Raw genomic sequence first — 25,608 nt, forward strand, 5'->3', positions numbered from 1 at the left:
ATTTTTGGGGAGGCCTTATTATTTTTGAGGTGCAGGAGGTGGCAAGCGTGGTCACCTCATGGATGCTGCTGTGTTGCAATATTTTTGGGGAGGGCTTATTTTCAGGGGAGGAGCTTATTTTAGCGCATGAGCACAAAAGCCCGATTGGGCTTATTATCGGGGAGGTCTTATTTTCAGGGAAACAGAGTATGAATATATGAACACACCTAAAGCTATGAAACAGTTTTTGTCAATCGAGGCAATAATGGACAAATCCAATTTCAATAAACTCTTCCCCAGATATTTTTCCCATTTTTGAAAGCCTCCAATACCTCCTCTGTGAAACAACATTCCCCCAGAAACATTTGTTCGGCCCCTCACCCTAACTTTGTTCAAAGGGTGCTTTAAATCTGCTGTTCCCCAAACTTTGGGCTTGAGTAGATGTCGCATCTTATGTGTTATATTGCTCATTTTGAATTTGTGGGGATATTTTTTCTAAATGCCTGTTTTTCTTTTGAATTTGTTTGGAGGGCCTAGCAGGAGACCACAGCTATTGTATACCCTTGACTGGAGATTGGTACACTTATTCTATCTGGCATGGTTGTCCTCTTCCATCAAACGTGCCACTTGAGGAAGGAGGCACACAGAGCCATGAGGGAGGAAGGGGATTCCAACCTAGCCAACTAGGTCAACTGAATCAACTCTAGTACTCTGTGGGAAGAAAGATGTCACACATAGATTGCCCTCACATCCTTGTTCATTTTAATATGATTTAGTGTGGTATTCTGCCCAGTCTAAATAGGGTTAAGTATAGTGGTGGGTTGCCATTTTTTTTACTACTGGTTTGCTCGCATGCATGTGTGATGTTTCTGCACATGCGCAGAAGCGTCCAGGTGGGTGGGCAGAGGCTCCCGCCGCCACCACTACAGTTCGCCCGGTCCAGGCCGAACCGGGAGCAACTCATCTCTGGTTACGTGGCTTATAAATTTAATAAATTAAAAAAATTATGTATCCAAAACTACAATATGTCTACACTCGAATAATAAATTTAAAAGGGAATACTGCCTTTAGGTTTCTTTATTAATTCTTGAAGATACACAAGAATACATATCAGGAATGTAGAAAAAAACAATATGATAGCATTTGTTATCAAGAAAAGTTTGGAAACAAAAAAAATCTTCTCAGAATAGATATTGTATTTCTGAAGGGTGCAAGTCAGTGTTTTGTTCTTCAGCAGTTGATGCAAGAAAGACATTAAATCACAGTTTTCTTTACAACAGACATTTCAATGGTATCACTTATTATCAGATACGGAAGTTTCATTCTGCCTGCAAAGAGACATAACAAAAAGTATTGAACATTTAACATGGTTTTCCGCAGTGACCTTTTCTAGATGAGAAGGAGCATTTTGTTCCTTCTTCTTTGTTATCGTACTTACATATCTCAAAAGCCCAACCTTAGTTAGATATTTAAAAGATTGTATGAAAATACTTTTTAACACTGATTTTCAAAATTATGATATTTTCCTTTTCCATATAATAGTCTCAGAATCTTTGTCTTAAGTAATTACAAAGCATTATTATGCTGCTCTCACATTAGTAAATTGAATTGAATTTTGAATTTGAATTTAATAAAATGTATATGCCACCCAATCCCATAGGACTCCGGGCGGCTTACAAATACAAGTATAAAATAAAAACTAAAATATAGGAAAAAGAAAAGATAGATTTAAAAACAACACACCATACACTCAATCCTAGATGGCGCTAGACCTCATTATGGGGTCAACAGCCCCAGGCCTGCCGGAACAGCCAGGTTTTAGTGGCTTTTCAGAAGGCCGAGAGAGTGGGAAGGGTCCGGATGTCCGCAGGCAGATCGTTCCACAGGGCCGGAGCAGCTACAGAGAAAGCCCTCCCCCGAGTGGTCGCCAGCCGGCATTGCCCAGTTGACGGCACCCGGAGGAGGCCCAGCCTGTGAGATCTTATAGGTCATTGGGAGGTATGTGGCAGGAGGCGGTCCTGCAGATATCCAGGTCCTAGGCCATGTAGGGCTTTAAAGGTGACAACCAACACCTTGAAGCGCATCCGGAGACTGATGGGAAGCCAGTGCAGCTCGCAGAGGATAGGTGTAACATGGGTGTATCTAGGTACACCCGATATCGCTCGCGCGGCTGCATTCTGGACCAACTGTAGTCTCCGAACACTCTTCAGGGGCAGCCCCATGTAGAGCCCCATTGTATTTTCTTGAGTTGTAAGCCACTGAAAAGCTATTCCTCTATTTATTTGAAGTTTTTAAAAAATACTTCAAGACCATCTTGACTCCTGGTGGCTACAGCACTTCATAAATAACCCTAACCCTTCACACCATCACCAAAGAGAGCAGGTTATTATCTGGAGAATCACATTTTCTGCTCCACCATTAGCCAGCACCCTTCCTTATCCATGCAGAACAATACAGATAGATCTCAACTTATAACCATTTCTTTCTTCTTGTGCCATATCCGTCATCGGACATTGGAGATCATGTTGGTGATCCTATTTTTGTCAACAGCGGAACAGCCACACGAAAAAGTGGTGCTGAGTTTTGTCCAAACCAGTCCCTCAGATTTGGAAGCCATGATGTTCTTCTTTTGCCTGGACCTCATTTGCCTTCAAACTTTCCTTGGAGGATTAAGTGAAGTATTCCGTATTTTTTCTGGGTGTCGCATCACTTGTCTAAAATATTCTAACTTTTACTTTTTTATGGTTTTCATGATTTTCTTGGCTTTTCTGGGCAGCTTATCACCTCCTCATTTCTGATTTTGTTAACCCGTAACAACCATTTCTTTAGTGACTGTTTAAAGTTACAATGACACTGAAAACAATGACTTATGACGAGTCTTCATATTTACAGTGCAGTGATTCACTTAACAACCATGGCAAAAAAAATTGTAAAATTGGGCATGACTCCAGAGGTGGGTTGCAAATCCCGGCACTACCGGTTCGCTCATGCTCACGCTCACACACTACACTTCTGCGCATGTGCAGAAGCGTCCAGGCGGGCCACCGCCGGTTCATCCGAAACGGGCCGAACCAGGAGCAACCCACCTCTGCATGACTCCCTTAACAACTGGCTGCTTAAAAACAAAAATTCTGGTCTCAATTGTGAACATACATAGAGAACCACCCGTAGCGATGACATTTGTGTGGTTGAAGAAAATGGGAGCATTGGGAAAGAAGTGAGGCAGATGGAAGCTCCTTCACAGAATCAATTGTCTTGAGATGGTATCAGCTACATCAATAAACAAAGAAGCAGAAGGCTGCCATACTCACATTTTGGAGTCCTGTTGATCAGATGTACAAAAAAGGTCTTCTCTGTCTCTTGCAGATTTAAAGATGGCACTTCTCACTCGTATCATAACTGGATTATTTAATGAAACGTTGTATGTTCTCTTCAAGACAGTATCCCTTAAAAGTGGACTGAGCTGTGGAAAATTTAAAAACATGCATTGTGATAGGAATATGAGAAAGTTTTTTTGGGGGGAAACATTATTTGTAAAAGAAAGTTAACCTTATACATGGAAGTCTAACAAACTTCTAGAATGCAGGAAAAATAGAATCATTTTTAAATTAATAATTTGTTTGACAATAAGATACAGTAACATTAGTGAATACATAAAATAATTGTGAGACTATACCTCTTGAGAGTTAATTGGTATATACCCATAACAACTCCTCAGTTATTTATTTATTTGCATCAACACATTATTATTAGAACCCTGTAGGCTTCTAGTAAGCACTCTTCCAAAGAAATGTGAATTTATATGAGCTATTCAGGTTCATATTTTTAATGAATTGGCAGCAAAATAATTTAAGCATAATGAAAATTAGTAGCCAAAGTACCACTTCATATATATATTTTTCTTGCAAGGATATAATATTTGTAAACAGAGTATGTCCTGATTTTATAATAAGTATACATTTTTGACAAAAGAATGTTGGTTGCCAATCATCTCAGACTTCAACAGATAATTAGAACTGCAGAAAAAACAATTGCTACCAACCTGCCTTCCATTGAGGACCTGTATACTGCATGAATCAAAAAGAGGGCTGTGAAAATATCTACAGACCCCTCACATCCTGGACATAAATTGTTTCAACTTCTACCCTCAAAATGATGCTATAGGGCACTGCACACCAGAACAACTAGACACGACGACAGTTTTTCCCCGAATACCATCACTCTGCTAAACAACAAATTCCCACAACACTGTCAAATTATCTACTAAGACTGTATTACTATTATTCTTCTCTTCCTTCCTAGTACCTATCTCTTTCCTAATACCTAACTCTTCACACTTATGACTATAATCATATTGCTTGTATTTTTACAATTTATATTGTTTTATTTGTTTCCTAGTATGATTTGCTTATAGTAACCTATGACTATCGCTAAGTGTTGTTTCTTATGATTCTTGATGAATGTACTCAATTTTATATTTACTTTATGTACACTGAGAGCATGTGCTTCTCTGAAGAACAGAGCATAGGTGCAAAAACAATTGCCTTGATGTTACTCATAATCCAAATGTTAGACCGAAATGCCCTGAATAACGGTCCATATCTGTATAAAAGCAATGGTAGCTACTCTCCTCTAAAAGTTAGTAAAACGTGGGATAAAATCTGTTATCAAATATGCACACAACAAAATCATACAGAACCAGTCAGCAAAAAAACTGTGCATTAGAAAAATCAACAATGAATCAAAGGTTCCCCAAATTAGTGTTTTACATAAATTAGAGAGTGTGGCCTATAGCTATATATTCAGAGTGAAACACTGGCTTAGAATTGCAAATTGGAACAAAAAACTATAAATAAGGAGAAAAATGCAAAGGAATTTAATTAGCTTATTTCCAGTAACCATTATTGTTGTTGTCTCAGTTATTCCTAGTTATAGGACATTCAAGATGTCCAACAATAAATACAATTTGAAACTTAATAAAAATTCTGGTTTTTTTGGGGGGGGGGACAACTTTAGGATAGATCAAATATATTTTTATTCTGTTCACTTGACTGAAGGTGCATAGGATAAAGCATTAATACTTTTGTTAATAGTCTGTAGTAGTTGTACCTATTTGCTTTTATTAAATTTCTTCAAGAATAATCAGAAGATCACAATTGTTTGAGGGGAATCATAGGATAGTCCAAGAGAGGAAAAAAAAATTTTTTCAAGCTACTGAATGAGGGTCACTAGCATCTAGAGCAGGGATACCAAACTCAAGGCCCGGGGGCCAGATTCGGCCTGTGGGGTGCTTAGTTCTGGCCCATGGGACTGGAAACAGTGAAGGATCAGCCCACGGTGCCTCTGCCAGCGAAAACATGCTCCCAATCTCTTTTTTCAGCTGGGCCAGCCTCAGAGGGTGGGATTCAGCTGGTTTGGACCGGTTCAGGCAAACCAGTTGTTATGATTTCGCGCAGTTCAGCAAACTGGTAAAATCGACTACCAGCTGTCCTATAAACAAGTGATTCAAACTTCTTCCAAAGGCTCACTTTTGACTCAAGTTTAAGTTCCAGTAGCTTTCAAATTTATTTTGAAGGGAACCAGCCCTTGGGTTTCACACGTGTCATAACTTATCAGAACTAATTATTGAGTAAAGCAGAAAGATTTTGCATACCAGTTTATACAAAAGCACATTAAAAAGTCCAGTGAAACCTTGAATTGCCCCTCATGAGCTAAATCACTCCACCCACCCAAATATTTAAATTGTTTGCTACGTGATGCTATATGATTTATTCATTATTTTGTGGAAGTTTGATGCTAATATGCAAACAAAAAAAAACATATTGGCCTTCAGCTTTAAATAGAATATATTTGAAAACCAGTATTCTCAAATTAATGAGTTCATACAAAACATCATCTCGTGAAACAGTAGGGGTCCTGAAATTTACTTTTTCATACGCACACAAACTCTCTTTAGATAAAGGTTATTAGTTAATTATAAGCTTTCTGCGGCATAATGGTAACACATACAATAGATTCTGCAGCGACACCAAGATCCTTTTGTCAGTACAATAGTCTACATTCCTATTAAATTGCAGCCAATCAAAAAGCAGTTCATGAAAATTCAAAAGGATGCAAGATGTAGCCTTTCTGAAACTGTAGCCTTCGGCTATGCAATTCTGCTAGCTGCAAAAATGGTTTTGGTATTTAAATTTAACATTGTTTAATTTTTTTTTCATTGAGCATTATTTAAAATAGAAGGCAAAAAAAGTGTATACATATTAATGTTTCTTTTGGCCATGCTCTACTTCATTCCCCTACATATACACAAATCTATTCTTCTACTACTATACAAATATCCACAGGGTTTGGTTTGGTTTTTGGGAGGTGAACGTAAGACTGAATTGGCCTTCATAAATCAAATTATCTCCAACCCTCCCCAACAGACCTATTATTTTGTCCCAATGCTTCATCAGCTTTATGAAATAAAATATACTGCCTTGGATAAAGGTCTATTATTCATATTTGCAACCATACTGTAATTACAGAAATAGGCTTTTAAGGTCTCTCAAACATAGGTTGGTGATATCTTCTTACTATTGGGAAGACAAACTGTTCAATTTGACTTGCAGAAGAATGCAGATGGAAGCTGAGTATATTGGTTCAGTCAGGAGCCTCATTCATACCCCTTCTGTCATGTAAACAATTAAAATAAGACTTTACATATTTGTTCATCTTCAGAGTTTAATTACCAGCAATTGAGGACATGATGAAAAGGCTGGGTAATAACTATCTCAATAAATAAACAAACGAATGGCACTTGGATTGTGCACACACCCTACACAATTATATAAGAAAAAACCTGACATTTCAAAAATATTTTGATCCCTTCTGTTTCGTCTATTGCAATGTCTCTGTGTGGGGAGGACACACAGGCTTTTGCTTTCTTGAAATACCGCTTTCTTTATATGCTGAGCTTGATTACAGATATCCTAGGGATCTATACATTCTGCAACAGAAATTGCATGGTGCTTTTGGTCCCTTTCTTTCATCATAGGACAGACTGGCTAGGACAGTGATGGCTAACCTTTTTCTAAAGGTGTTCCAAAACCAGCCACTTGGTGCTTCTCTATTTCTCTATAGCGTGTGCACACATGCCCACCCACCTGTGCATGCGTGCGCAATACCACTGCCCCCGCATGCGTGTGCAACACCCCCTGTGTGAAAAACGACCCAACGACCCAACCACAAATTTGGGAAGGCTGAGGGCTGCCATGCCGGCAAACATGGCTCTGTGTGCCACCTGTGGCATGCGTGCCATAGGTTCGCCATCACAGGGCTAGGACAACAGAAACTTGAACATCTGACTGTGCTATACCTTCTCCTCCTCCTCCTTATATTTCAGTGAATTGGGGGCATGTCTGTTTGAACCTCTTCTCAATGTTACTGGATGTTTCGGTCTTTTAAAAATGTTTTATCTCGTCAAATAGAGTCTGCATATATCTGCAAAGTTCATCTTCTTTAATCTCTCCATCCATATCTAGGGTGGTATAGTGACAAGGATGTTGGATAAGGTCTGGGGAGCCCCAGTTTCAAGTGTCCTCTTACCCATGAAAACTCACGGCATGTTGAGAAGGTAACTACAAAGGTAACTGCAGCTACAAAAATTCCTGGATGAGATACCAGTAGATTATCTGGACCTTTTACAAGCAGATTTCAGGCTCAGATATGGCATTTGTCTTGCTTTTAGAGTAACAGGCGCAAGATGGAGATAGAGCATTCATTCCAACTTTTCTTGACCCCGACAGCTTTCAATACTATTGACCATAGTATTCTTTTGAGTTGACTTCAGACCTGGGGTTGGGGATGCATAGTTTTGTGCTGGTTCACCTCCTTCCTCTGATTTCTATCGGTGTTTGATAGGGAGTGAAATAGCAATAGCACTTACGCTTATATGCCACTTTATAGTGCTTTTTACAGCCCTCTCTAAGCGGTTTAGAGTCAGCCTATTGCCCCCAACCATCTGGGTCCTCATTTTACCCACCTCAGAAGGATGGAAGGCTGAGTCAACCCTGAGCCTGGTGGGATTTCAACTGCAGAGCTGCAGCTAGCAGTCAGCTGAAGTAGTTTCCAGCACTGCACTCTAACCACTGCACCACATCCGCCACCTCAGAAAGTTAAGTAGTTTGAACTATTCTTTTCCACATTGGGTGTTTTCACATCCTGGAAACATTGATCCAGATGCAGTCCTAATGTACTTTCTGAATTCGCTTATTTCTTCCAGAGATTTTTCATTCAAAATCAAGTCTATAAGGTACATTCCAAACAAATTCTTCCCAGTTCTGGAAAAGGATATTGCCTGGAGTCATCATGGAAACACATCCCATGATCAAACAACCCAAATCGCTCCTGTCGGCATCCTCTCTGTAGCAGACTGTTCGTTTTCAATATTGCTCTTTCTCTTCAATGATTATTCTACAACGTATCTTCCAACAGGAATCAATAAATAGGCATAACTTGGCCCTCCCACTTCCTTCAGGTTTCTACCCAGAACTTTTTGTTTCCTTGCATTAGTATTTTTTTAAACAAACTGCACTGCAATATTTTTAAATATATTAAAACTTTTATCGACCCTAGAGAAATTACAGGAAATAAGTTGAGATTCTCTCCTATTGCATGATGAATAGGAATGATTTGCACAGAATATTAAATGATTGCTTGATGCCTCTGTTGTAGCATACAATATAGCAATAAGCACTATATGAATTCAAAATGCAATTCATAAACCTCAACTGTTTCCTGAAATGAAATGATTGCCTGAATGCTTCTGTAGTGTTTCCATGGTCTATGACCACCTTCAGGAGCAGAGTGGAAATACTATTATTATATTACATGCATTTCAATAGGCTGAGTCCATGTATTTAGAAGCAGATAAAATAATATTCTCTCCCAAATATTATACACAACTATGGTACAATTTTACTGATCATACAGTATGTGAGCTATGTACAACATGAGAGACAATTTAAAGGTTGAATGAACTGAGCTGATAAGTATCTACAAATTGTCAGCAATTCTTGAAATGAAAAAAAAACCCTTACATTAATTCCATCTTTTTTTTTCTTTTATGCTTGTCATTTTATCACAGGTTACTGATTCCGGGATATAGATTCAGATAATGACAAATTTCTTTAATAGTGAAGAAGCAATCTTTCCCAACAGCATACATAGCATCAGGAGAATAGCAGAGAAACAATTAGCACTTTTAATTTGATTTTTTCAATTATATTTTCAGCACTTTTGAAAGCAAAACCCAACTGAAAATGAAGTATAGCACTTGAAATTCTACTGTTTATGGAGCTGAGAGAATTAAAGCTGCCTCGGAGAAAGTATTAACTAAATGTATTCACACCTTAGATGGCACACTGAACTTGGAATTATATAGTAGGGGTTTTTCTTTCTTTCTTTTTAAATTATCCTGGCTCTGCTTCTGAAATCCAAAATAAGTCCAAATTTAATTGGAAACTATATTTCAGAAGCAGAAGGATTATGAAGACTCAGGCAGAGTGAATCTAGAGCTTAGAGTTCAGAACACATGCCACCCAAACATTACAATTCCAAGTAGGCCATAGAAAATAGTAAACAGTAAACATTTAAGTTAATTGCTGTCCGGCTTATATCCTCCTCTTTAATCCCATCTCATATTTCCTTGTGGGGCTGTATTCATAATTGTCATGCCTGCTCCGTTGAGTTATGGCTCACATGTGGCCTGAATAGAAGAACCGAAGAACAGTGAAGAACAGAACAGCGGAGGAACAATGGAATTGCTTGCCTTCAGAAGTTTGGGGTGCTCCATCACTGGAGGCTTTCAAAAAGAGACTGGACAGCCATTTGTCTGAAATGGTATAGGGCAGTGATGGCTAACCTTTTTCTCATTGCGTTCCAAAAGTGTGCATGCACATGTGCGATAGCGGGTACGTGCACCCACACCCATAATGCAATGCATGCACATGTGCCCACGCGTCCTGTTTTGGGTCTGGAAGGCCTCTTGCACCAACCTGGAAGCCAAGACATGCGCATATGCACAGTGGAGCTGGGCTAGGGCAACAGCTGTCATGACCGCAGAGATGGCTCTGCATACCACCTGTGGCACTTGTGCCATAGGTTTGCCATCACGTGTATAGCGACTCCTGAGCAGGGAGTAAGACCAGAAACCTCCAAAGTCCTTTTCAACTCTATTATTCTATGTTCTAATCAGCAACTCTATGTGTGATATTTAAATTAGGGGTGATAATGATGAGATTTTTATACCACCTTTACATTTGGTCAACTCAAGGTGGTGAAGCTACCTAATAATTCTAGTCTCCTATATTCCCCAATGATTTATCAGCAGAAGGGATTGCAGTTCATTAATACTGAGACATTTGAATGAGAGTTGACATCAGTGGTAGTCAACCTAGTCCCTACTGCCCACTAGTGGGCATTCCAGCTTTCATGGTGGGCGGTAGGGATTTGCTGTAACTCTGCTTTATAAATTTTATAAAGTAAAGTTACTTCCCTACTTTATAAATTACTATTACTGTGGAACTGGTGGGCGGTTAGAAAATTTTACTACTAAGAGAGATACAAAAGTGGGCGGTAGGTATAAAAAGGTTGACTACCCCTGGTATACATAGTCCGGGCCTAGAGAATCAAGTGTCAACAGGATGCCTATCCTGTGGTGTTACATAATGCAAAGCTCTCAAATCTGATCGATTTCTTTCTGACAAAGATGACCGCTTATCATCTGGAAAAGAGTTAATACATTCAAGTTTAATTGATAATATTAAATTAAAGATAATACGTTACAATTGTTACAGATTCAATGTATTAAGAAAATGTTTTCCAATACTAGAAATTTTAAAAATTAATGGCAGTTCAATTGGTAGCTTATTAACTTTGTAATCTGTAGTAAACATTGTAGTGGCATCTCAGTACTTGACTGCTTCAAAATTTGTCAAATTTGGTACTTGACACATTTTGACACAAAAATGTCCTGGTACTCATCATTTCTTTGGTACTTGAAACACTGTGATAAGAAAATGGGGACAATGGAGAATGGACAGGAAGTCAGCCATGCTAGGAGGAGGGAGATGGCTGCAGAGGACAGACAGGAAGTCAATCATGCTGGGAAAATACCAGATAGAGGAAAAAGAAGTCCTTCCTAGTCGAAACAAAATATCACATGTTAAGTCTTGGGGTTGGTTTGGCACTTGTCCTTTTTAGTACTTGTCGCATCTACCGGAACCAATTAACAATGAGTACCCATTTTTCTCATACTGTGCTTTATCTTGTTATTTCAATGCTTTAATATTACAAATGGTTTAACTCTGCTTGGTTATCCAATAAACTGAACTTAATTAATACAAATACAGAAAACCTCATAATATCAACATCTTTGTAAATCTGATTTTGTCTTGCAAAATACCAGAAAAGCATATTTGAATTTGACAAGGGATGTCTTTTTACCAGTGACATTCATTACTAATTGTCTAAGAGGGCAAAATGAAGCATGTTGTTTCTGTGGATGGCTTTCATATTAAAGCAACTATTAGCTATCTGCCAAAAGTGAGGTGACTCGTAAGTACAAAGCTTGTGAAACCATATATCAGTGAGAAAGTTTTATAGCTTTAGGGTTGCTTGCAAATCAATTCCTTGGAGTGGGGCAGCCATTAGTAGCTTTTAAGACTGCCTGGAGCTGTGTCATTCACTGTTGTTTTGACACATTAATGCATTAATGGTATGCATAAGGCTGACATAACTTGTCTGAAATGCTATTATTGTAATTATTTGACATCTGACTGGACAGCAAAATTAAGAATGGTAACAAAGGAGTATGTAAATATTAAGACATCCTTTGAACATTCGTTTGTTACCAACAGCACATAATCAGGAAGATTTTTAAACATATTTGATATCAGTATGGAATGTAAGAAATTCTATCAAAGGAAATAATAATGGAAAAAGGGGAGAGTTGCGTGAAAATGATGGCATGTATACCCATCTAGTCTTGTTTCAGGAGAGAAAAGCCACAATGTAGTGAAGACTATCAGATTTTATGGTCTACTAAGTTCCCTAATACTTACAAAGCTAGATTCCTGATTACCTATTATGAAAAAGTCCATTATAAATTGAAATTAATAATAAGAGTGGCAGATTTTGTATAATTTTTCATGCTATAACAGAGTTCCCCACTGGAATTTAACCTAGGATAATTATAACAAAATATAATCTTTGAAAGTATAGCAATTAAGGTTTGCCAGTGGCTATACAATCAAATGAGTATCATTCCTACTCATGTTCCTCTTTTTTCATTTAAGCAAAACTGGGGTGTGACCTATTAACTGAGTTCTTCTGCGATCCCCGGAAATGAATAAAGAAAAATGGGGAATGCCAAAAAAAAGTCTGAATATGATAAAGAATAATATCCTTGAGCAGAGAATATGGACACCATCTAATTGTTGGCACTTTTTAATATTAATTAAAAGGAACTACTCTCAAACAACTCTTCCTACATGCAACTGCAAAATTAACAGCTAGGCAACAAACTCTCAGGAGCAAGGCATCTCTCCACAAGGAAAAATGGCCCAGTCTTGAAATGTCCATATTATCTAAGACAAACCAGCTAGGGCAGAGGTGGGTTGCTCCCAATTCGGCCGAACTGGTAGCGGGATTCGGCCTGGGTCGCAGAACCGGCAGTGACCCAGGCTGGCCACGTCCCCGAACCAGTTCCCCGGTCTTTTCTGCCATTGATGGCATGTTTCTGCGCATGTGCAGAACAAATTACAGTCAACTGTGCATGTGTGTGAGCAACATGCGGCATGTGTGCGAGCAACATGCGGCATGTGTGTACATTTTTTTTTCATTTCCCTTTATTTGTATGCTGCCCTTCTCCCTGGGGGGACTCAGGGCGGCTCACAGTTCAAAAAGGGGGGGGGGAAGGACAAACAATTTTCCAACATGAAGACAGTACAACATATTAAAAAGAAAACACAGCAGTCACACAATTCGGGTGGGGTTAGAATCTTAACCCCAGGCCAGCCGGGACAGCCAGATCTTTAAAGCAGCGCGGAAGGACTGGAGGGTGGTGAGGGTCCGAATCTCCACGGGGAGTTCGTTCCAGAGGGTCGGAGCAGCCACCGAGAAGGCTCTCCTCCGGGTAGTTGCCAGTCTGCACTGGCTGGAAGATGGAATTCGGAGGAGGCCTAATCGATGCGATCGTATCGGTCTAGTGGAGGTAATTGGCAGTAGGCGGTCTCTCAAGTACCCAGGTCCACTACCATGAAGCAACCAGTACCAACCGGTACAGAAACCCACCCCTGAGCTAGGGTAAGTATAACATGATATTTTGTGCTTTGCACAGTGACGCCTACTTGTTTTGTGCATAATGCTTTTTGTATTATTCTCCCAATCAGTTCTCTAGGATTTATTTTCATTGCACAGGCTAAGATTATTGATTATCCTGTTGAGTCCCATTTCTGCACACCACCACTGTTACTAAGTGCTTTGCAATGTTCATGTTTTGAATTTTAAAATTACCTTTGTCCTCCCTTATTAATTAGACCAGTCAAATCTTATCTGACTTTGAGGGCTTTGCAGACCTTGGAGTTGCCTATAGTCCCATGCTCAGACAAGATAACGTCTCAAGATGTGACCTAATTTCCTTGTGGGAACAAGTGATCCATCTCTAGGAAACTCTTGATTTGTGTCCTGACTCCTGCCTGTGGAAACGGATATCCTCAGACTCCAGAGCAGTCAATGATCTGCCTGTGATACTGAGACCATTGGGCTCTGTCCAATGACACTTCTGTCTGCTGCTTTGGACTTTGGTTACAAGAAAGGTCTTGTAGGCAAGTTTTAAAGAAATTTGGGAGTGCTCAAAACACTCTGCCTGCCATTGTTTGTGATAGTATGATTAAGTAAATGCCTTTGTAAATGAATTCCTTTGTACATGTTTGTATCTCGTCTAGAATGAGAAAAACTTTTGAGGACTGGGTATCAGAAATGAGAACTGGACTCTGATGTTCAGTTTCCCATCCTTCAAAATAATCTAGTCCTTTTTCCCTAGTCATTCTAGACAGTGATATGGATGGCATGTAAATGAAATTGAAAAGAATAATAAAACAAAATTAATCTCCCTTTGTTCCATCAGTACTTTGATTTCCATTTTTCCTCTAATTTAGAATTTTTTAACCCATGAGGGACACTGTGGGAGCCCCCTCCCTTATTGTTCTTTGCCATTCTAATCACGCATCCACTCCTCTGCTATTAAACTTCATCTCCCCAAAGCAACCCATACCATCCAGGGACGCACTTGACAAACCCCACAAAACAGTCAGCAAACCGACTAGCTAAAATATTCAATAATTCCCAATCTCAATTCATTCTAAACCGCACACTGAATGCATCCACATTCTGGATCGACAGCTCAGTGCTCTATGTCACACATGGTGTTAAGCATCCATATTAATGCTAATATTACACTGGGGTGGTATCAGGAATTATTCTGTTGAAAAATATTCCTGTAACTATATGATTGTTTTCTATTAATGCCTTATTATTTGGTAATGATTCCTGGATTCATTCAATTCATCAAAAGTCACATGAAGAATTATATATACCCGTAGGGGTTCCGATTATTCAGTTCTGAGAAAATAATATAACCTAGTTAAAGCAAATGTAAATCGTTCAATTTTAGTAAAGAATACTGCTATTCATTTCTGCAGTAATTCTCCAGTAATAAATCTGCAGGCTGCCGGACCATTGCATCCCCAAACAGATCCTCTATGGTGAGCTGTTTCAAGGAAAGCAATCGCAAGGGGGACAAAGGAAGTGATACAAAAACACGTTGAAAGCCTCCTTCAAGTCCCTGAAAATTGACACAACTTCCTGGGAAACCCTGGCACAAGATCGAGCGACATGCCGCATGCTGATCCACCAAGGCTGCCAGGCATCTGAGGACAGAAGAACAACCATAGCACAAGAGAAGCGAGCACCCCGCAGAGCCAGAGCAGCAAATGCTGCAACAATGGTGCCCACACATGTCTGCCCGACATGTGGTAGAAGATTTCATGCCCGTCTAGGCCTTACCAGGCACCTGCGGACACATCGTGGACAGCCCACAACCTGATTGATGTCAAGGTCCTCTTCGAACACAATGGCGAACATCGATTTGAAAGAAATAAAAATTAAAGAGAATGGAAAAGATAAAATTCTCAGAAATATGGAAAATATGGCATTTGCCTTATACAATATAATTAGGAATCCATTGACCATTTGAAGCAGTATCTGAAAACCTAAAACCAACTTCGCTTTTGTCTGTGAAATTCGAGACTATTAGTTTTGTTTCTATCCTCTTTCTTGCCTAAATTATTTTTGTTCAAGAAAAAAATACTGATCAAAATATTTATTCTGGTATTGGAAAATATATATGAGGAGCCCTCATATCCATGTTTAATGAAGACCATCTTGTTTTGTTTCAAAAAAAATATCATCTTTGCTTTTGTCTTAGGAAATAACTGATACATGAGCTATTCTTCTTTCAAGATCATGTGTTAGTTCTTACCAAAATGATCCAAATGCAGCACTTTGGTAGAACTTCAAATGCATTGCCATTTCTCAATTACATCCGGTAACTTCAACAACTACAGATTTCGCAGTGCATTTTTAAAAAGAAAAAAGTATTGCCATTGTTGGACACATGACTTATGTAAAACTTCAGAGATTTCGATAATCGTGCTGACTTCCTCCCGGATGTATATTAACTCAGTTGATATACTTCTCTGCACAGATGAAAAAGAAATAAGCTGCACTAATCAGCTGATATTGATTCTAGAACCTAGATGGAAGTGTGATTATCATGCTATTGAAGCATGATATCAAAGCTACTCTTGACTTGGATTTTGTTCAGGGTTTTCAATTGTAAATATGAATATAATACTTGCTTTTCATTTACTTCACTATCTCAAGGTCCAGTTCTCAGAAAGTGGAAAGAATGGAGATGCCTAAGCTCTTGACCTTAAAAACACAGCCATTGTTATGATCAAAGTCAAATTCTTTTAAGAATGACACAGACTAGCAATGGAGAGCACTGAAATGGAATTACTTTCTTTTAAGAGTCTGAGTGGGAAGATTTCTTAATATTACACAAAAAGATTTAATCACAAATGACTCACAAAGGAACCATACTGTTGAAATCAGTGGAACAAAGCCAGTTTTAATGGACTGTTAATTGTTCCCACTCTTACAATTTAGCCCATTTAGTAGAAAAAAGGTAATCCCAAGCATTTTAGTTGACACCAGATAGGACATTTAAAGAACACATATAACCAATTTTTATATGAGCAGTCTTACCTATTTTCTATACCTGTGGCACAATTAAAAGTTAATAGATATTTTTCACAATTAATAAAATGGTAATGGATAATGGAAACAATGAAATGAGCCAAAATTTATCAGAACAGCTTCACAATGTAGGAAAGTGACTACAGCATGTAGATTTAAGATAATAAATATTACAGTGGCTATAATTACTTATTCAATGTGATTCTGGTGCTTCATTCCATGGAAGATAAGTTTATTGACATTTTTGTCAAACCTAAGTAACCAAACATCTTCTGTAATAATGCATCATTATTATATGTGTATAGCTAGATAAATTTAATTACCAATAGGAACTCATTTCTATATCCAGGTTTTCAGAAACACATTTCTGAAACACCCACTGATCTACAATTGTTTGCTTTGATTGGTAATGACAAGCCAAGGTCACAAAATATATTACCCAAATCTTATGCTCCAAAACATGTTCTATCATTTACTTATGATCCTTCCATTTCATATGATTTCAAAAAGTTTAGACTGAAGGCAAATAGTTTCTTGAAATTAAGCAAATCTGCACTCTGGATTGAGAACTACGGCCCTTGAGACCACTTTGTGCGTCATCTTGAGTTTCAGAGAAGACTGGTAAAATATAAATGTCAACAAGCAGATACATGAGTAGGGGAAAAAACAATGATTTAATTGTTTACCAAGTAATCCTGAATTATCTGGCAGATCAGTAATTGATAGGAATGTAGTTTCTATTAAGTGTAATTGGAGATTTTGTAATTTAAAACATAAAATGACATACTCTAGAACTAAAATTTACTTATCACTTTATTTCTACAGAGGTTCCAAATCTGGTTTTTATAGTGTTATTGGCCTGATTAACTCATGGAAATTATCCTGTAAAATTCTAGACATAGTTGTTTTCTGCTTGCCGTACATTCATATTTAAGGTCTTTTCTTAGTCAATGAAAATTCACCAACCTGAACAGTGGAATTAGCTTACTGATTATGAAAAAGTGTGGGGAACTATGTTGCAGACAGAAATAGCAATAGCAATAGCACTTATATACCGCTTTACAGCTCTTTCTAAGCAGTCAGCATATTGCCCCCAACATTTTGGGTCCTCATTTTTACCCACCTCGGAAGAATGGAAGGCTGAGTCAACCTTGAGCCAGTGAGATTTGAACTGCCAAATTGCAGGCAGCTGGCAGTCAGCAGAAGTAGCCTGCAGTACTGCACTCTGCAGTACTAATCACTGTGCTACCGTAGCTCATAAGATATGCCGTCTCTTATGTGATCATACCTTAGGTAGTATCTCTTTGCCCTGTCACCCAAAGTCTTTTCCCTACATCAGTACACCTACTAAAGATCTAACTAAACCGAAGAGATTTTCTGCCAGAGATTTCACCATTTAAGGATTAAAAGCATTTAATGCACGGTGCTAATCATTTGAGATCCTTTCGTTTCAGAGCAGGTGACATTTACTAAAATAGTTCAAGCGAATTATTGAATCCTGAAGTTCATTGGACAAGTACAGTGTGACATAACTTAAAACTGATGAAATGCAAACCTGAAATCTGAAAAAAAATATAGATGTTATCTGGCAAACAAATACATCGCTACCAAAATAAATGTCAACCCTATATTTCTCTTATATACTTATTTTAGGCTGTGATTATTTAACATAAAAATCACCTAATACTGTTTTCCCTCCAATATATTATTAGCCTCTTCTTCCTATTATGATTCATCTATCAGCAATATTTACTTGCTCAAGTTCTTCTCTGGAAAGAACAGGAAAGACTGAATATGCTATTCACCTAGCATCTCATTTCTGAAAGTAGAGAGGCCCATACACGGTGGACGCAGGGGACGCGGTGGCTCAGTGGCTAAGATGTAGAGGTTGTTGATCAGAAAGGTCAGCAGCTCAGCGGTTCAAATCCCTAGCGCCACATAATGGAGTGAACTCCCGTTACTTGTCCCAGCTTCTGCCAACCTAGCCGTTCGAAAGCACGTAAAAATGCAAGTAGAAAAATAGGAAGCCCAAATATGTGGGAAGGTAACAGCATTCCATGCACCTTTGGCATTTAGTCATACCGGCCACATGACCACAGAGAACGTCTTCGGACAGTGCTGGCTCTTTGGCACCGCCCCCTTGAGTCAGGAACGACTAGCATATATACACGATGGGAACCTTTACCTCTGACATGTAGGAAACTGTCCTTTAATCATTCTTTCTTGGCTCCCTCTATATTTTCATTTCCACTCATTCTCTATTACAGTTTCCAAAAAATCAGAATGACATTGTTGTTCCAGAAAATAAATTAATCTGAGAGAAACATACATTGACTTGTTTGCCAATCAAAAGTAGGTACTGTACACCACATTGTAGCATTTTGTCTATGCCAGCGTTTAGCTCAACAACACAGAATGCATCATCTCATGAAGGAGAGCTCATATCAAAAGCTCATCTTTAGATTTTCTTCACTTTCAAACTGCATTATCTGCAATGATAATTAGTTTAATTATTTCCTAATCGTGTCATGTGGAAACTAAGATCTGCTTGCCTTTCAGTTGCATTCCCACAGGAAACATAGTGTTACAATTTTTATTACATGCCCTGAATATGTATGAAGAGTAATGTCCCTTTGGAAATTAGGTAATTTAAGTCATATTGCTGCATACCAATTTATTTTACTGTAGTTCTGTTTTATAAAAATGATAGCACTTTGGCAGCAATTATTATTTATAATTATAGTTATTGTAAGATACCTTTTAGGCTTATTTTTTTCAGAGAACAGCAGACTTTTCATGCTCTAGAAGATTTGCTAGACACAAACAAATGGCTACAATGAGTTTTGCCACATACATGGTTAAATGTACGTGGCCAAATGTATTTTTTCCCAATGTATGGGGGGAAATGTCCATGATCCTTTTCATACATATTGAAAGACTCATCCAAATACTTAAATAGGACCCCCCAAAAATCTTACTGCTGGACAGATTTATATAATCCAATATTAATCATTATTTATTTATGAACACAAATGGTCCATGCTAAATTGAGGGAATAAATGATAAGTATATGCTATACTATTTCATTGTATACATGATGTACAATGACAATAAAGACTATGATGATGATGATATCGTTCCTGCTTTAAAAATTAGCTCTACAAAAATTTATAGGTATTTGAACATATTGAATATGAACCATACTGTAAATTGTTTCATTAATGTGAAGTGGTATATAAGTCTAAGTACTATTGCTATCAATTTACCTGAGAATAAATACTATTGAATTCACTATTTGTTTCTTGTCCATAGGACTGGGATACTGAGAACAAACTTAATACAGTAGTCCTTGACTTACAACCATTTGTTTAGTGCAGTGGTGGATTTCTAATATTTTTACTACCGGTTCGGGCGTGCTCCTGTGCACAACGCTATCCAGACGGGTGGGGGGAGCCTTGCTCCGCTGCCCAATCTGGGACAAACCAGGAGCAACCATCTCACATTTACCATTTGAAGTTACAATGACACTGAAAAATGTGACTTATGACCTGTTTTTCATACTTACAACTATCTATCTATCTATCTATCTATCTATCTATCTATCATCTATTTATCTATCTATTATCTATCTATCTATCATCTATCTATTATCTATCTATCTATCTATCATCTATCTATCTATCTATCATCTATCTATCTGTCATCTATTTATCTATCTATCATCTATCTATCTATCTATCTATCTATCTATCTATCTATCTATCTATCTATCTATCTATCTATCTATCTATCTATCTATCAATCTATCTTTTATCCCCATAGTAGTGTGATCAAAATTTGGATGCTTGGCAACTGGCATGGTTGCAGTGTCCCAGGGTCATGTGACAAGGGTCACTTCTGACAAATAAAGTGAATGAGGTAGCCAAATTCACTTAACAACCACATTAGTAACTTAACAACTGCAGTAATTCACTTAACAACAGTGGTAAGAAAGGCTGTAAAAATACAGCAAAACTCACTTAACAACTTTCTTGCTTGGCAATGGAAATTTTGGACTCAATTGTGGTCATAGGTTGAGGACTACCTTTAGAAATTTTAATAAATCTATAAATGTAGTGCAGAAAAAATATATTCCCACAGAACTCTATAATGTACTTCATTTGTGAAATGCATTATGGTAAAGAAGTTTACTTACTTACTCCTGAGCAAAACACTTCTAGAGGCTGTTTGGACAGTAGGAAATCAACAGTGCTACATGCATTTGCAGAACTGAAAGGAGAGGAAATGATTGGCAGGGCTAAATAGACCAGCTGCCGAGGAAGCAATAAATTTTCCTGGGACTCGGCCTTCCATCACGTTCATATTTCATAGTAGCACAGAATGTTTCCTGCTAGAAATGCAAGGTCTTTCTCCTTAGACTTCATGTGTTAGCTAGTAACCTTTCTTGTATAAATCAAAGGGTTTTGATTGGTACTTTTGGCAAATCAAAACAAGAATAATCTGTATTTCTGTAAATGCAAAGGAATGTGCTAACTACTGACAACAGATTAGATACAACATTGCTGGAAACATTTTCCTAGCATTCTTGATGCTGGTTTATCCTTGCACATATAATTTCTTTACATGTTAGTCGGGTCAAAATATTAGCCAACATTTACTCAGCTTAAGCCAAGTACAATTCATTGTTAGCAGTGATTATAATGCTACTTGGCCAGCATCTTAACACTAGATCAGGGGTGTCAAACTCAAGACCCGTGGGCTGGATTCGGCCCATGGGGTGCTTAGATCTGGTTCCCGGGGCTGCCCTGGTAACAGTGAAGGACCAGCATATAGTGCCTCTGCCAGTGAAAATGGAGCTTGGGAGGACCCCCTCCCAGGCTCCATTTTCAGCCGGGACTGCCTCCTGCATCCCTCTGCCAGCAAAAACAGAGTTCATGGGGGCCATGTGCAGCCTCCCCCCCCGAACTTCATTTTCACTGGCAGAGAGCTACAGGAGGCGGTCGTAGCCAAAAATGAGGCCCTGGGGGGGGGGGCACATACAGCCCCTCAAGCTCTGTTTTCGCTGGCAGAGGGCCCTCAATAAAATTGAGTTTGACACCCCTGCACTATATCATCCTGGAGACTAGATCACCCTGTACATAAAAGGTATGCTTCTCTTTTTTCATTTTGCAGCCCAACTATGGTAAGATTGTTATCTGCAGAACACATATTAACACAATTTGTACCAATTGTTCATACTACAGGAATTCTGGCATTTGCAGTTTTGATAGATAAGAGGATAAATTATGAAATATAATAGAATCCAACCGTGATTGGCAAATTTATCTCATCAACCTTCTCTCCCCAAGAGATAACATGACCAGAGTTGATCATCAGTAGCAAGAGCTCATCTCACTTTATACTGGAAAATGGCATAGTATTAAAGTTTGTGATTCCAATACAATACAACTAATGACAGTGTTAGATTATACCCTATGGTCCTTTTAAATGCAGAAATGGCTCCCAGGATTAGCTCATTAATCCTGAATGATAGATTGTAATTTAATCATAAAACATAAAGGAGCATAGGAAGCCAAGCATCTATTGTCTCAATTGTCTTCATTACTCTGCTTTAGATTTAATGTGGCACCCTAAGGCTTTGAGAATCAAAGCAATGCAAGAAAAAAAAAGGCACAGCATATCATTATTTACAGAAATACTCTCAAACATTCAAAAATTCAATTAAAGCCAATGTACTGCTAATTAAAATTTCATCTATGCTTTCACTACACTATGTTACAAACTGTTAGCAAAAAAACCGTCAGATTGTGAATATTCTTTGGTTGCTAACTAATACAAGTATATTAGGAATTTCATGTATTGACCTTATGATATACAACCAGCTGGAAAACATCTCATTTTGTACGTCAGGCTGATTATCATTTGCAGTAACTAAAAAAAAAAGTATAAAACTATAGAATTCTGGATACATAAAATCTGTAAACAAGGTTACATAAAAAGCAATATGAACTTCTTTCTTTCTCTACATTTACAGTCTATTCTTTCTTTCAAGTTTATGCTATGTAAAAAATGGAACACACACAGGCATACACACATGAACACACAAATATATGTGTAGTGTATGTGCATGTCTGTATGTGTATATTATTTTAAAAGTCCCAATGAACAGCAAACATACATGGGAGCCTGCTGTAGGTAACCTGCCTCATTTCCTGTTCTCTGGTCATTAAATGAGAATCACAAGAACATATTTGTTGCTTAGTGAATTAGGCCTTCAAACTAATCTGATTCCAAATATCAACAGAGCACTGGTATTGGCAATCCCTGGTACTTGTCCTCAGCAGACTCATCTATTTTAACTTCTTTTACAAATTGGATTATAAACAATGCCATTTGCCGTAGTCATCTGCTGTCAGGTATGGCAAATTTTAGTACTACTACTGCACAGCTCTGTGGCATAAAGCAAAATGTTTTGAAATTATGAAAGATGGATAAATGAGGGGGAAAGAGACAATATTTTTAGGGCTGTGCTGTACCTTGCATTTGATTTTAGGGGGGGAGGGCTTCATATAATGTGAAGCAGTGTTGTTCAAATTCTAATTTCATGTGACCTACATTTACATTAAGCAAAAGTCTAGAAGCAAAACATTTAACATTTTTATTCTTTTGTAAAGGATCATTTCTCTAAGGAATCCATATTAAATCCAATTTATTCTTGCCATCTCATTTTGATCCATCCATCCATCCATCCATCAGTCTGAAATAACACAAGGCAATGCAACAGCAATGATCTATGTAACAATAAATACATAAAAATAGAGATTTTCATAATCCAAAGCTGGAAGTGGTTAATTCACAATGATTTCAGAGCAATCAAATCTACAATGAATCAGACATCTGAGAATATAGAAATGTGGGAACTGGAAGAATACTCAGTTTATATGACTAAGAGAAGAAACTATCTGTTACTGATTCCTGTCTCATCAAAAATAAAACAAGAAAAGTAAGCAGGTAGAATTAAATACAGTATAGTACCAGGTTAATTGATCAGAACAGGACATAACAAAGGTATCTTCTCCCAGTTTAAGGTAGTTTATGTCGGGGGGGGGGAGAGAAAGGAGAAGTCAAGGCAAGGAGCTCAGTTCAACGGCATCCAGACCCCAAGAAAAGCAAGCAATTCTAGTACAAATCGGCTATCCTGGAAATAGATTTGAGAGTTAAATGCAGTATGAAGGGAAATCTGTACTTTCCCCTGACATTTGCAAATTTGCAAAGTTACAGAGGAATCAGATCTGCTTGACCCAACTTGCCATATATTCATGGATATTATTAGATAAGCTCCCCGTTGGGAGAGCGAGTGCATTCAGAGAAGCGTTGTGAGAGTTGTATTGGAGAACACACAAACCAGCATACAGAGACACTGCAGTTTAAATAGGCTTTTACTTTCATGGAAATAGAGGTATCAGAGTCCATAAAACAGTCCAAGTCATACACGGATAAGACAGTCAGTCATCAATGTCTTTCAGTTAAGGGATAATTCAAATAACATAATCCATAATCATACAAGTCCGGTAGTCAAAGTTTGCTAGCAGTTGCAAAACTTACAATAGCTCACGGCACTTTCTAACAGCCAGCTTTCAAAACACTTAGATCAGATCAGCCCAGCATCTAACAGAGAGCTAACAGTCATTCTGGCTCCCTCTTATGGCCAATTGAGGAAAATAGCAACCAATCACATTTTACAGTATGATTTAAGGAAACAGGTATAGCATTGTTACATGGTTTATATATTGCCAACCCAACAGTTACATTATATTCCTAACAGATATCATAAAAAGCAGAGCATTTAAATTGTTCCAGAACTTTGACGTTGAATACTGGACTGGTTATGTTATTGCATTAAAATGTTCAATGTCAATAAATAATAATAGCACTAAAATTATATTGATAACATACAATTCTTTTGAAACTTCCTGAAACTACTGGGGAGCAGTATTCTTTTTCTCAGCACATACAGTTCTAACCGCTATGAATTTTTAAAATTAGGCCTGATCAAAATAAATCCTATTTTTACCACATCTTTAATAGTGTTGATAGTCAGAATTAAAGCTGGTATAAAAATAACATCAGTAAAAAGAGACTTGTTACTAACATCCAATAGAAAGTTTAGTGAAAAGATTTTGCTTTGTAGATAATGATGCTAACGCAGGATTTTTGAAATTAATTTAAAAAGGCAGCATTTTGTTGTTATGGCTTTAAAACGGTTGTTTTCTTGTCTACTTTATCATAATCAAATTGATGTAATTTCAACTTCTCCCAAACTTTCATTTGAATGTTTTAAATAAAAACAATTTACTACAAAATTACATCAAAGCACCCCAGAAAACCACCGAATAGAATATTGTAAGCCATTTTCTGGCATATACTTTGCAGCGGAAAGTGTTCACAGTTTGAAGAAGGCATTTTGTGATTTATGGAACTCGGGAGAACTCTTTAAGTCCCCCCATTCAATCAAAGCATTATTACGCTGTTCTAAGAGCAAAAGGAAACCATTTAGCAATCAAGAAAAACATTCAGGCCATGTATATTAGGCTCACAATCACTACTTTCTCTGCACTGTTTAAAGACTTAAATTGCAGAACAATAATGATGTTCTCCTTTACAATGAAGTGTCTTCTTGTCCCTAAGTGACTTCCTTTGAAAGAAAGATAAAGCAATGGAAAAGCAGGATCAATCGCAAATGTTTTCAACCAGCTGAGTCAATACAGCCAACCCAGCAGGCCATTGCAGGAATAAAGTCAATATATAAACAGCAAACTGTGACTTCACTGACATTTTTGCTGTATAAATAGTTATAGCAAGAAACCAAACAAGAGGAATGTAAAAAAGAATAGTGTTTCACAGACAAATAGCATTCAGATACATCTAATCTCTTTAATGGATGACAATTGCTATGAAGCACTTCCTAGAATTACTGTGGTTGGTACAATTGTACCAAAGTGAAACTTTCAACTGAGCAAGTTGCAATCCCATTTTATTAGATTTAAAATTTTTAGAATAGTGAAAGACTTGTTATATTATTATCAGTTATGAAGCAAAGAAGCAAGGCTGATGGGCAAACCAGTCCAAACTGGCTAAATACCACCTCTGGTACACTCCAAATATCTACCACAACTCTGTAACCAAATCGAGCAATTCTCTACAGTAGTAACAGTACTGGAGCATTAATAAAATGTTCCCCACTTCTTAATCCTTTGCAATGCCAAA

General features: G+C 37.8%; 1 protein-coding gene across 3 annotated transcripts in view; it reads right to left on the minus strand.

Annotated features, from left to right (window-relative positions):
* Positions 1-1,038: 1,038 nt before the first annotated feature.
* STPG2 (sperm tail PG-rich repeat containing 2) overlaps positions 1,039-25,608 on the minus strand; it is a 181,563-nt gene continuing 156,993 nt past the window's right edge. For all 3 annotated transcript variants that reach the window (XM_087723775.1, XM_087723774.1, XM_087723773.1), the window contains 2 exons: positions 3,291-3,442; positions 1,039-1,307 (listed from right to left, as the gene is read on the minus strand). In XM_087723775.1, the coding sequence (XP_087579901.1) occupies positions 1,274-1,307; positions 3,291-3,442 (186 nt within the window). In that variant the 3' untranslated portion in view covers positions 1,039-1,273. The remainder of the gene's footprint in view (positions 1,308-3,290; positions 3,443-25,608) is intronic.

This window comes from Thamnophis sirtalis, unplaced genomic scaffold (genome assembly GCF_051295495.1).
Source record: "Thamnophis sirtalis isolate CommonGarterSnake01/CBP01778 unplaced genomic scaffold, rThaSir2_p1.2 scaffold_10, whole genome shotgun sequence".
Taxonomy (NCBI): domain Eukaryota; kingdom Metazoa; phylum Chordata; class Lepidosauria; order Squamata; family Natricidae; genus Thamnophis; species Thamnophis sirtalis.